At 40.9% G+C, this 14,166-nt stretch overlaps 1 protein-coding gene and 1 non-coding gene across 2 annotated transcripts; one reads left to right on the forward strand and one right to left on the reverse strand.

Moving 5' to 3' along the window:
• Positions 1-5,184: 5,184 nt before the first annotated feature.
• LOC130966225 (uncharacterized) lies at positions 5,185-6,408 on the reverse strand. The gene is made up of 2 exons (XM_057891010.1): positions 5,971-6,408; positions 5,185-5,442 (listed from the first exon to the last, which is right to left on the reverse strand). Exons 1-2 carry the CDS (start codon positions 6,406-6,408, stop codon positions 5,185-5,187), a joined length of 696 nt encoding a protein of 231 aa, XP_057746993.1.
• A 654-nt stretch (positions 6,409-7,062) lies between these two features.
• LOC130971038 (small nucleolar RNA R71) lies at positions 7,063-7,166 on the forward strand. Its single transcript, XR_009082276.1, has one exon. It is a non-coding gene; the product is annotated as a small nucleolar RNA R71 (small nucleolar RNA).
• Positions 7,167-14,166: the final 7,000 nt, after the last annotated feature.

A 14,166-nucleotide genomic window follows, 5' to 3' on the forward strand; every position in this document is an offset into this window, starting at 1 on the left:
TTAAATGTGGAAATGGAAGAAAGCAACCCTGGAGTGTGGAATGGTCGAACATGTTTAAGCTTCAGTTTAAGGTTAAACTGAAGCTTAAACGTGGAAATGAAGAAAGCAACCCTGGAGGAGAATTTTAGTCGAACACGTTTAAGCTCCAGTTTAAGGTTAAACTGGAGCTTAAACGTGGAAATGGCTCCCTGGTGCATTTCTCATTTCTGGCGTTTAACTTCCAGTTAAAGGTTAAACTGGAGGTTAAACGCCACTTTCAGCTTTTCCTCAGCTTTCATGATTTTGGCGTTTAAGCTCCAGTTTAAGCTTAAACTGGAGCTTAAACGCCACTGATAGTTCCCAGCATTATATGGCTTGGCAGTTTAAGTTCCAGTTTAAGCTTAAACTGGAACTTAAACTCCACATGTGATATTCAAGCTTCCTTTATTGATTTTGTTGCTTCCTTGCCTAGCCTCTTCTTCCCTGAAATCATCCAAACAACTGCATCAAAGACTTGCAAAATTTCATGAGAAATCTTCCATTCATAGCATTTAAGTAATATAACTAAAAACTCATGGAATTTGCATCAAAATCACACTGTTTGGATGGTTCATTGCTTTGTTATTCATTTAACCATTCTTGGTTACTTTAAGCTCAAGAAAATGCATAAAACAACTAAAACTAACAGAAAATTGCTAGTGAAACTAGCCTAAGATGCCTTGGCATCACAACACCAAACTTAATACTTGCTTGTCCCTAAGCAAGTCCTGAGTTATTTGAGAAGAAAGTATGAAACAGAAAGCAATTACATTGGCTATATTAGCAAGCATTTGAAGTTCATCAGAAGGGTTTTATGCAGAAAGTTGCAGCATCACTTTTTCATTCTTATCAGGTAAGATTATCACTTTTTCATTGCACCCATCAAACACTGCTATGGCCTCTTGTTATTCTTATGTCCTTGACACTTTTCCCTTCTTTGTTTTTCTTTTTCTTAGAGCTCCTTTGCTCCTTGTTTGCTCAGTGTCATGTGTTGCACAAGCCTTTGGCATTTTCTTTTTCTTATCAGTGCACTACACATATCCACTACAGGCATTTTAGTTCACATTTCTTCTTGAGACATTGGTGCCCAGCACCTCTTTGTGTGACTAAATGTTTTGTATTTAGGTTGCTCTTGATAATGGACTTTTGGTTGATAATCCCGGGTTAGTTAACCCAAGTTACCAAGTGTTGAAACACTCCTCAGAACCTATTCATCCAAGCATATCCTGAATACATAAACACCACAGGCATTTGTCTCAGAAGTTCAAACCATTGGTGCCTAGCTTATTTTCTCAATTTTTTTGCTTTTTGGTTGCCCTTTTTCAGTGGCTTTTTCTTCTTCTTTTTCTTTCTTTTTCATGGCCAAAGACATTTATTCATCAAGATCCATAGACAGTATTCAAACTTCTACACAAAAATGATAATTCTACACTCAATTTCCAGTGATCTGACTAAACAATCAAGCATGCATACCACCACTTAATTCTACTTGATTTGTCACTAATTGAGCCAAGTTACTTTTGTTCAGACTTTTCTTTTATTTTTGGAAACAGAACAAGCATGGCAAGCATTTGTTTAAGAAGGTGAAGTTATATCCAAACATCTAGGCATTCACTTTATTCAAAGTAGTAAACCAACACTCATACTAAAAACTTCACATTCCAGAAAGATTCAACAATTACAGTTTAAACCAGAACAAGCATGCTTTTGTTTGCCTTTTAAAGAATGGTCAAGGAACAACACCACCTTGTGAAATTTCTTGTTTTCTCTTTGTTGCCAGGAAACAATTTGATTTCTCCTTCTTCTCCTAGTTGTTGCTTCATGTTCTTTCTAAGATCCTTGTTTCCTTTCCTGCAAAGAGTGATGAAGTTGCTTGCTTCTCAAGCACTTGAATGGTTAGCTCAACTATGTATGAGCAAGTGTCTGAGTCTTAAGTTGGTGTGTGAACACCAAACTTAGTCTCCTACTTACTCCTCTGCTCTTTGAATCCTTGAATTCTCCTTGGAATGAAGTTGCTGCTAAGGATTTTAAGCATTTCTGTGATTGCTTAGAATGGTTGTTCCTTTCATATAATTCAAAGGTTGTTGTGTTCAGTTGATCTGTATGGTGGAACACCAAACTTAGAGTCACACATTCCCCTTTGAATTCTTGATCCACGAATTCATTGTTTGGTGTGAAACACCAAACTTAATTTTTTTGCAATGCACAGAAACTACTTCACCTTTTTATTGAAACAAATAAAAGAAACAACAAAGGAGTATTACCTCAGGTTGGGTTGCCTCCCAACAAGCGCTTCTTTAACGTCATTAGCTTGACGGTCAGCTTCCTCAGTTGAGGTGATATTTAACCTTGTCCTTCTCCTCCACATCTCCCAAGTAATGTTTGAGTCTTTGACCATTCACAGTGAAGGTTCGTTGTGACTTTTCTTCCATGATTTCTACTTGTCCATATTGGGAGACCTTGGTGACAAGGAATGGTCCAGACCACCTTGATTTTAGCTTCCCTGGAAATAGCTTCAGCCTAGAATTGTAGAGCAATACTTTTTGTCCCTCTTCAAATTTCCTTGGGGCTATGTTGCTGTCATGCTTCTTCTTTGCTCTTTCTTTGTAAATTTTGGCATTCTCATAAGCTTCAGCTCTGAATTCTTCCAACTCTTGAATTTGCAACATCCTTCTTTCTCCAGCAGCTTTGCTGTCCAAGTTCAAGAGTTTCAAGGCCCAGAATGCCTTGTGCTCCAACTCCAGTGGCAAATGGCAAGCTTTTCCATATACTAGTTAGTAAGGAGACATTCCAATTGGTGTTTTGAAAGCTGTCCTATATGCCCAAAGAGCATCATCTAGCTTAATCGACCAGTCCTTCCTTGAAGTTCCCACAGTCTTTTCCAGGATTCTTTTGAGTTCCCTATTAGATATTTCAGCTTGCCCACTTGTCTGTGGATGGTATGGTGTGGCTACCTTGTGTTTGACTCCATATTTTAGAAGCAATGCCTCTAATGGTTTGTTGCAGAAGTGGCTTCCTCCATCACTGATGATTGCTCTTGGAACCCCAAAACGGCAAAAAATGTGTTTTCTGAGGAAGTTCATGACTACCTTATTATCATTGGTTGGAGTTGCTATTGCTTCAACCCATTTGGAGACATAGTCTACTGCCACAAGAATGTAATTATTTGAGTATGAGGTGGGAAAGGGTCCCATGAAATCTATCCCCCATACATCAAATAATTCAAGTTCCAGAATGAATTGTTGTGGCATTTCATTTCTTCTTGGCAGGTTCCCCGCTTTCTGGCATTCATGGCAGTGCTTCACTAGTTCCTTTGCATCTTTGAAGATAGTGGGCCAATAAAAACCACAATGCAACACCTTAGCTGCTGTTCTTTCTCCTGCAAAATGTCCTCCATAAGTGGAGCCATGGCAGTCCCATAAGACTTCCCTTCCTTCTTCCTCTAATATGCATCTTCTGAGTATGCCATCCGAACATTTTTTGAACAAGTATGGTTCGTCCCAGATGAAGTATTTGGCATCATTTACCAATTTCTTCCTTTGATGCTTGTTAAATTCCAACGGCAAACTCCCAGTGGCCTTGAAGTTTGCTATGTCTGCAAACCAGGGTGCTTTGTGAATTACCATGAGTTGTTCATCAGGAAAGCACTCATTTATATGTGTGCTTTGTGTGCTTCCTTCTTCACATGGTATCCTTGATAAATGGTCTGCCACCTTGTTCTCTACACCCTTCTTGTCTTTGATTTCAATGTCAAATTCCTGCAACAAAAGAACCCATCTAATAAGTCTTGGTTTGGATTCTTGTTTAGCAAGTAAGTATTTTAAAGCTGAATGATCAGTGAAGACAATGACTTTAGATCCAATGAGATAGGATCTAAATTTGTCAAATGCAAAGACTATTGCCAAGAGTTCTTTTTCAGTGGTTGTGTAATTCCTTTGGTTATCATTCAAGACTTTACTGGCATAATAAATCACATGTACCAAATTGTCTTTCCTTTGTCCTAACACTGCCCCAATAGCAAGGTCTGATGCATCACACATCAGTTCAAAAGGTAAGTTCCAATCAGGTGGGGCAATGATAGGTGCAGAGGAAAGTTTTTGCTTCAAAAGTTCATAGGCTAGCATGCAATTTTTATCAAATACAAAGGGTGTATCAGAGACAAGCAAGTTACTCAAAGGTTTGGCTATTTTAGAAAAGTCTCTAATAAACATTCTGTAAAAGCCAGCGTGTCCCAAAAAACTCCTAACTGCCTTGACATTACTTGGTGGAGGTAGTTTTTCAATAAGTTCCACCTTAGCTCTGTCCACCTCAATGCCTCTATTAGAGATTTTGTGGCCAAGGACTATTCCTTCTGTGACCATGAAATGACACTTTTCCCAGTTTAATACTAGGTTGGTCTCTTGGCATCTCTTAAGCACCAAGGCAAGGTGGTGTAGGCAGCTAGGAAAAGAATCTCCAAACACAGAAAAATCATCCATGAAAACCTCAATAAATTTTTCAATCATGTCCGAAAAGATGGACAACATGCATCTTTGGAAAGTGGCAGGTGCATTGCACAATCCAAAGGGCATGCGTCTATAAGCAAAAACTCCATATGGACAAACAAATAATGTTTTCTCTTGATCTCTTGGATCAACTACTATCTGATTATAGCCTGAGTATCCATCCAGAAAGCAATAGTAAGCATGTCCTGCAAGCCTTTCAAGCATCTGATCCATGAATGGGAGTGGGAAATGATCTTTTCTGGTGGCTTCATTGAGCTTCCTGTAGTCTATGCACATCCTCCACCCAGTGACAGTTCTTGTGGGTATAAGTTCGTTCCTCTCATTTGGCACCACAGTTATGCCACCTTTCTTGGGAACTACATGGATGGGACTAACCCATGGGCTATCAGAAATGGGGTAGATTACCCCTGCCTGCCATAACTTCATGACCTCCTTTTGTACCACTTCTTTCATGATGGGATTCAATCTTCTCTGAGCTTGAAGGGAGGGTCTAGCATCCTCTTCTAACAAGATTTTATGCATGCATATGGATGAACTTATCGCCTTCAAATCAGCTAGGGTCCATCCAATGGCATCTTGATGAGTTTGTAGCACCTTGATCAATTCTTCTTCCTGTTCTTGGCTCAGGGCAGAGCTAATGATAACAGGATGGCTCTCATCACTACCCCAAGTATGTATACTTGAGACTAGGGGGCAATGCTTTGAGCTCAGGTTTTGGTGCTTCCTTCTCTTCTTTCACCCTCTCTGGCATGCTTGGCATGGTTGTTTCAGCAGCCTTGATGTCACTAACTTCAATATCCTTGGTGAACTCCTCCTCTGCCACTTCCTTTGTTGTTTCCTCAAAGGTTTCTTGTACTGCAATGTCCACTACATCCACCCTCATGCATTCCTTTAGTGATTCTGATGGATAGCTCATTGCCTTGAATACGTTAAACACCAATTGCTCATCATGTAGTATAAGAGTGAGTTCACCCTTTTGGACATCTATGATGGCTCCAGCAGTAGCCAGGAAGGGTCTTCCCAGGATTATCGAAGCTTTGGCTTCTTCCTCCATATCTAACACCACAAAATCGGCAGGAAATATAAAATCTCCCACTTTCACCAACAAATCCTCAACTATCCCATGAAGGAATTTAAAAGTTCGATCTGCCAATTGGAGGGCCATTCTTGTTGGTTTGGCTTCCTCAATCTTCATTCTTCTCATCATTGTTAGAGACATCAAATTGATACTGGCCCCTAAGTCACACAAGGCCTTCTCCACCATGACTTCTCCTATGATGCAGGGGATTTGGAAACTGCCTAGATCCTTCAATTTCTAAGGCAATTTGTGTTGAATGATGGCACTGCATTCTTCAGTCAACAACACAGTTTCCTCATTTCTCTAGCTTCTCTTCTTGGTCATTAATTCCTTTAAGAATTTTGCATAGAGTGGCATTTGCTCTATTGCCTCAGCAAATGGAATGTTGATTTGAAGCTTCTTGAAAATCTCCAAGAATCTGGATAATTGGCCATCCTTTTCACTTTTCATCAAACGTTGAGGATATGGTGCTTTGGGTGTATAAGGCTTCAGTACCTCTTTTTCTTTTTCTTTTGTTGCAGACGGTGTAAAAGATTGTCCCTGTTCCTTGTCTCTCACATTCTCCTTTGCTTCATCCTCTGTGGTTTCCTTTGAGATCTCCTTTAGCTTCTTTCCACTTCTGAGGGTTATGGCCTTACATTCTTCCCTTGCAATAGCCTTGGCAGCATGAGAAACGCTTGGCCCAGGGGTTTGCTTAGACAAATACCCAATTTGATTTTCTAGCTTCTGGATGGCAGCTCCTTGGTTTTGCAAGTTAGAATTTACTTCTTCCTTAAAGGCTTTCAATTCGGTTATGTCTTGACCCATGGTTGCAAGCATTCCTTCTATCCTGTTTAATTGATCTTGAAATTGTTGGTTCGGATTAGGTTGGGCAGGTTGATTATTTTGGCCATGATATGGTGGTTGGTAGTAAGTGTTTTGTGTGGCTTGGTATGATCTTTGGTTGGAGTTTTGGTATGTGGAATTGTTATGTTGGTTGGGGTTGTAAGGTTTGTGGTTTTGTGGTTGGGTTTGCTGGTTTCCCCACCCAAAGTTTGGGTGGTTTTCCAGCCTGGGTTGTAAGTGTTGGAATGTGGATCATATGGTTGCCTTTGTTGATTTCCCACATAGTTGGCCTCTTCCCAATCACCTCCTTCAGTGCTTACTTCCTCTTGATCTTGTGTGTGTATTGAAGCCACTTGATTTGTTTTTAATTTCCTGGTGAGCTCTGCTAGTTGCTTGGCAAACACCTTGTTTTGGGCTAGAATTGTATCAACATGGTTCAGCTCCATGACTCCCTTAGTGTTGTGTCTCTCTGAAGCATAGTAGTACTCATTCTCAGCCATTGTCTCAATCACTTCAATGGCTTCTTCCATAGTCTTTTTCCTGTTCAATGAACCTCCTGATGAATGGTCTACAGCCTTCCTTGATTCATAAGAAAGTCCATCATAGAAAATATGCAATTGCACCCAGTCATGGAACATGTCTGGTGGGCATTTCCTTGTCAAATCCTTGAACCTCTCCCATGCCTCGTAGAGAGTTTCACCATCTTGTTGTCTAAAAGTCTGAACCTTAGATCGAAGCCTATTGACCTTTTGTGGGGGGTAGAAACGTGCCAGAAACTTGCTTTCCACCTCATCCCAGGTTGTTAGGCTCCCCTTTGGGAATGATTCCAGCCACTTAGCTGCCTTGTCCCTAAGTGAAAATGGGAACAAGAGCAGTTTATAGGCATCTTCCTGGACTCCATTGGACTTCACAGTGTCACAAATTCTCAGGAATTTTGTGAGATGTTGGTTTGGATCTTCATTAGCACTCCCACCAAATGAACAATGATTCTCCACCAGTGATATTAGCTGTGGTTTGAGTTCAAAATTGTTGGCCTGAATGGGTGGTTTCTGAATGCTGCTACCACAATTCCCAGAGGTTGGGTTTATGTATGAACCAAGAACCCTCCTCTCGGGAATGGCATTGTTTCCATCAGCTCTCTCATGGTTGTGAACTTCTCTATCCATGTTGAGATCTAGAGCTTCCTCAAAATTGTCCTCAGATTCTCCTTCAGATTCTTCTTCTCCCAGTACTCTCTTCCCTCTTGCTTCCCTTCTAAGTTTATGAAGGGTCCTCTCTGGTTCGGTATATGGAGGAGTTGATGTCTCTCCTCTCCTACCTGTCATACAAGAACACAGCACAGGCAACAAACAAGTGAAATACTCTTGGTTAATGGAAGAGTATGGTTAGAGCAGTTGAGGAATTAATTCAAATAGTTAGTGAGTCAGTGAGTTAGTTGCTTGAATTTAAAGGCATAAAGAAAGAAAGCAAGTAACAGAGTGCAGAAATTAAAATTCAACAAGTAACTTGAACTGAATTAACAAAACAAGAAAAATGCTCAATCTAGTTAACTTCCAATTTGAGAATTGTCAATCGAAAACCAATCCCCGGCAACGGCGCCATAAACTTGATGCTACGATTTTAGGAAATTGCACGATCGGCAAAAATTCCTTCCGGCAAGTGCACCGGTTATCGTCAAGTAAAATCTCACAATAGAGTGAGGTCGAATCCCACAAGGATTGGTTGAGTGAGCAATTCGGATTAGAAGTGTGTTCTAGTTGAGCGGAATCAAGATTTAGATGAGAATTGCGGAATGTAAAATTGGCGGGAAACGTAAATGGCAAGAAATTGAAATTGCGGAATCTTAAATTGCATGAATTAAAGAGCGAGAAGCTAAATTATTGAAATTAAAAAAGGGATCGGGGTGATTGCATGAATTTAATTGCAGAATGTAAAGAGAAAATGGTAGATCAGAAATGGGGAATTCATTGGATTTCAGGAGATATTGAGATCTCCGAATCAAAACATTTTTATCCCTTCCTCAACCAATGCGTTCATTAAATTTTGCTTGGCAATCTTATATGATTGGATCCCAATCCCTTGGCTCACCAATTCTCTCTAAAAACAAACAAATTCCCAATCCCTTGGTTTAAATGTTCATAAGAAGAGATGACGCTCGATCACTGATTATACCACACAGTTTCATGAACCACAATTTGGTAGGATTACATGTCACAATATCCATCCAAACCCCAATCCAATTCACTGTGAGAAAGCTTCTCTAGCATGAATCCTCCATTCCTTTCCCAAGGTTCCGAAGGATTCCAATTATGGATAGTTTCTTTCCCAAGACAACTAACCAATGGAATTAGATCGAGAAGCTTGCTAACAAAATTCAAGAGAAAAGATTGAAGAAGAAGATAAAAACTATTATTGATTCATTGAATTACAATAGAGCTCCCTAACCCAATGAAAGGGGGTTTAGTGAGTCATAGCTCTGAATTCAATTACAAAAAGTATGAAAACTAGAAAAAATGATCCAAAAGTTTCTCTCTAACTTAAATTCTATCCTATTTATACACTTTCTAAATTGAGCTTCTGTTGTGTTTCTTGGGCTTTGAGGCCTTTCCCTGATTTCCTTTTGCTTTGGGTTTATGATCCATAATCCTGATGAGGCTGCTGATCCAATTCTGTAACATTCATTGAGCCAACTTAGTGATAATCAAGTAATGACACATGACTCAACAAATTGAAATTCCAGACTCATCAATTCTTCAGGCCCAATCCCATAAACCATGATATTCAATTGGGTTTCATACCAGAGTACGTTTAAGTTAATGTTTGTGCTCAAATGCTAACTTAAACTGCAATATCTTTGGCCCAGAAACCTTTTCAAATAGTGGCGTTTAAGTTGCAGTTTAAGCTTAAACTGCAACTTCAACGCCAGACACTTCCAGTGATGCCTTTTGTGGAAGCACGTTTAAGTTCCAGTTTAAGCTAAACTGGAACTTAAACGTTGGACACTCCTGGAGGTGGTATAACTCAAGCACGTTTAAGCTTCAGTTTAAGGTTAAACTGAAGCTTAAACGTGGAAATGGAAGAAAGCAACCCTGGAGTGTGGAATGGTCGAACACGTTTAAGCTTCAGTTTAAGGTTAAACTGAAGCTTAAACGTGGAAATGAAGAAAGCAACCCTGGAGGAGAATTTTGGTCGAACACGTTTAAGCTCCAGTTTAAGGTTAAACTGGAGCTTAAACGTGGAAATGGCTCCCTGGTGCATTTCTCATTTCTGGCGTTTAACTTCCAGTTTAAGGTTAAACTGGAGGTTAAACGCCACTTTCAGCTTTTCCTCAGCTTTCATGATTTTGGCGTTTAAGCTCCAGTTTAAGCTTAAACTGGAGCTTAAACGCCACTGATAGTTCCCAGCATTATATGGCTTGGCAGTTTAAGTTCCAGTTTAAGCTTAAACTGGAACTTAAACTCCACATGTGATATTCAAGCTTCCTTTATTGATTTTGTTGCTTCCTTGCCTAGCCTCTTCTTCCCTGAAATCATCCAAACAACTGCATCAAAGTCTTGCAAAATTTCATGAGAAATCTTCCATTCATAGCATTCAAGTAATATAACTAAAAACTCATGGAATTTGCATCAAAATCACACTGTTTGGATGGTTCATTGCTTTGTTATTCATTTAACCATTCTTGGTTACTTTAAGCTCAAGAAAATGCATAAAACAACTAAAACTAACAGAAAATTGCTAGTGAAACTAGCCTAAGATGCCTTGGCATCAGAAGGGCCCAAATAGAGGAACACGCCCCAAATCCTAAGGCAGCCCAAGCCTACAGAGGGAAGGGCGGTTCCCTTGAAGATAAGATGACCTCACTTAAAGATAAAGATAAGATAAGATAACTAACTTATCTTATCCACAGAAGGTCACTCCTCACCATTATAAATACACTGGAGCACCCAGGTATAACTCATACTCTGATTCTACTTAATACCTGTTTAATACCCTTGCTAACTTAAGCATCGGAGTCCCTTGCAGGTACCCCCACCCTTCGGTGACAAGGGATCAACAGCATTCTCAATTCCACATGTCGGACACACCAGCTCCGACCGCTATACACCTGCCGGACACGTCGGCTCCGACCAGCACAGAAGATCTCGTCTGAGATCGACCTACAGTTTCAGGTAACCCTTGGAACATTGGCGCCGTTGCCGGGGAACCTGGAAGTCATCCCATCACCATGGCGGACGACCATGACAACGACCACGATTCAGGTTTGGAAGATAGAACGCCGCACAAGAACGTGGATGCTATACTCAAAGATACTCCAGAGCCCAACGGGGACAAAAATTCATCAAATCCAGGGGTGATAGAGGCACTTCAAGATCGATTAAAGCAACTTGAGAAAGAGGCCCAACATCAACGCGAAAAAGAAGAGGATATACATTGGCAGATAAGGCGACGCCGAGAATTAGAAGATAGGCTTCTAAAACTCGAAGCCGATCTCAAAACTAAAGCTCCTCGATCCACTCCAGAGGACAGCCCTTGCAAGGATCAAGATCCATTCACCAGGGAAATTATGAAGACCAAAATCCCAAAGGACTTCAAACTTCCGGATATGACTCTGTATGACGGTACCTTGGACCCCAACCATCATCTCAGCAATTTAAGAAGTAGAATGTACCTTACTGATGCCTCGGATGCAGTTCGCTGCAAAGCCTTTCCAGCAACTCTTACCAAAACAGCCATTAGATGGTTCGACAACCTACCTCCAAAGTCCATCTCGAGCTTTGACGACCTGGCCAAAAGGTTCCTGGCCAGATTTTCCATACAAAAAGACAAGGCTAAACACGCACCCAGCCTACTAGGAATCAAGCAAGGAGATCGGGAGAGTCTTCGTAACTACATGGAAAGATTCAACAAAACATGCATGGACATACAAAGTCTACCAACAGAAGCTGCCATTATGGGCCTCATAAATGGCCTATGAGAAGGACCGTTTAGCCAATCTATATCAAAGAAGTACCCTGCATCCCTGGACGAAGTACAAGAACGGGCGCAGAAGTACATCAACATGGAGGAGAATTCTCGACTTGGGGAAGCCTCGAGGTTCGGTTCTGCCTACCAAGATAAAGATAAAGAATCCAAGAAAAAGGAAGATCGCTTCGGGGAGAAAATAAAAAAATATCATAACTACACCCCTCTCAGGGTATCCTTGGTAGATGTTTACAAATAAGTCTGCCATACGGAAAAAATACCCCCAGCTCGGCCACTCAAAGGCAAAAGAGGAGGAGGGAATCGGAACGAATAATGTGAATATCATCGAATTCGAGGACATTCCACCAACGAATGCTTTGACCAGAAAAATGTCATAGAAAAATTAGTAAGAGAAGGAAAACTAGATCGGTTTTTGGCCAACCGGGACGAAGAGCTAAGAAAAAGAAGAAGGGATGAAGATGTCGGACGGTCTGAACGATCACCTCGCACACCAGAGAGACATGTCCACGTGATACACGGCGGCTTTGCGGGAGGAGGAATCTCCAAATCATCCCGCAAGCGACACCTCAAAGAAGTATACCATGTCGAAGGAAAGAAGGAGGCGCCAGACATCCCAGCAATCACGTTTACCAAAGAAGATGCATCTGGAATCATCTTGGACACGACGACCCCATGGTCATCACTATCATACTGGCAAACGCCAACCTCCACCGTACATTAATTGACCAAGGAAGCTCCGCCGACATCTTATTCAAAACTGCCTTTGAGAAGCTCGGCTTAGAAGAAAAAGAGCTAAGAGCATATCCGAACAGCCTGTTCGGGCTTGGGGATACCCCAGTACAACCACTGGGATACGTATCGCTACATACAACCTTTGGAAAGGGGAACCAGTCCAGAACACTTAAGATAGACTACATCGTGGTCGACGTAAGCTCAGCATACAATGCCTTAATAGGTCGAACGATGTTAAACCAACACGGCGCAATAGTTTCAACTCCACATCTATGTATGAAATTCCCAACTGCAGAAGGGATAGCTACAATAAAAGCACATCAAAAGATGGCGCGTTGTTGTTATAACGAAAGTCTAAACCTCAGAGGCGAAGGAGGAGAGTTCCACACAATCGAACTTGGCGGAGTTCATAGACAAGGAGAACTCCATCCACAGCTAGAAGGTGAAAGAGAAAGTTCAGATCGGAGACGATGAGCGGATATTTTATACTCTTTTTGGGGGTAATTTCATGTAGATTTTAGCATTTTTTATTAGTTTTTAATATAATTTTATTATTTTTTAAGAAAAAATTATATTTTTGGACTTTACTATGTGTTTGTGTGTTTTTCTGTGATTTCAGATATTTTCTGGCTGAAATTGAGGGAGCTGAGCAAAAATCTGATTTAGGCTGAAAAAGGACTGCTGATGCTGTTGGATTCTGACCTCCCTGCACTCGGAATGGTATTTTTGGAGCTACAGGAGTCCAATTGGCGCGCTCTCAATTGGGTTGGAAAGTAGACATCCAGGGCTTTTCAGCAATATATAATAGTCCATATTTTGCGCGAAGATAGACGATGTAAAGTGGCGTTTAACGCCAGTTCCATGTTGCAGTCTGGCGTCCAGCGCCAGAAACACGTCACGAACCAGAGTTGAACGCCAGAAACACGTTACAACTTGGCGTTCAACTCTAAAAACAGCCCAGGCACGTGAGAAGCTTAAGTCTCAGCCCCAGCACACACCAAGTAGGCCCCAGAAGTGGATTTCTGCACTATCCATCTTAGTTTACTCATTCTCTGTAAACCTAGGTTACTAGTTTAGTATTTAAACAACTTTCAGAGACTTATTTTGTATCTCATGACACTTTTAGATCTGAATTTTGTACCTTTTGGCAGCACGAGTCTCTAAACCCCATTGTTGGGGGTGAGGAACTCTACAGCGTCTCGATGAATTAATGCAATTATTTCTGTTTCCTATTCAAATATGCTTGTTCCTATCTAAGATGTTCATTTGCACTTCACTATGTAGGAGGTGATGATCCATGACACTCATCACCTTCCTCACCCCATGAACGTGTACCTGACAACCACTTTCGTTCTACATCAGATTGAATGAGTATCTCTTAGATTCCTTAATCAGAATCCTCGTGGTATAAGCTGGAATTGATGGCGGCATTCATGAAAATCCAGAAAGTCTAAACATTGTCTGTGGTATTCCGAGTAGGATTCTGGGATTGGATGACTGTGACGAGCTTCAAACTCGCGAGTGTTGGGTGTGATGACAAACGCAAAAGAATCAATGGATTCTATTCCGACATGATCGAGAACCAACAGCTGATTAGCCGTGTTGTGACAGAGCATTTGGACCGTTTTCACTGAGAGGATAGGAAGTAGCCATTGGCAACGGTGACCCCCTACATATAGCTTGTCATGGAAGGAGCCTTGCAAATTCTGAAAGTAAGAAAGCAGTATGTTGCAGAGATTCAGAGGACAAAACATCTCCAAAACTCCAACATATTCTCCATTATTAAGTAACAATTATTTATTTTATGCTCTTTTATTTTTCGTAATTCAAACTGATAATTATAATTGATATCCTGACTAAGAATAATAAAATAACCATATCTTGCTTCAAGCCAACAATCTCCGTGGGATTCGACCCTTACTCACGTAAGGTATTACTTGGACGACCCAGTGCACTTGCTGGTTAGTTGTGCGAGGTTGTAAGAAATCTTGATTTTGATATTGGCATTACAATTTCGTGCACCAA

The sequence above is a fragment of the Arachis stenosperma genome, chromosome 3 (genome assembly GCF_014773155.1).
Source record: "Arachis stenosperma cultivar V10309 chromosome 3, arast.V10309.gnm1.PFL2, whole genome shotgun sequence".
NCBI lineage: Eukaryota > Viridiplantae > Streptophyta > Magnoliopsida > Fabales > Fabaceae > Arachis > Arachis stenosperma.

Bases quoted from the DNA above. Each gene is read 5' to 3' on its own strand.
- LOC130966225 (XM_057891010.1), bottom strand. From the start codon at position 6,408: ATGGGTCAAGACATAACCGAATTGAAAGCCTTTAAGGAAGAAGTAAAT. The intron at 5,443-5,970 runs GCAATAGAGCAA...AACGTATTCAAG, and splicing joins TCAACATTCCATTTGCTGAG to GCAATGAGCTATCCATCAGA.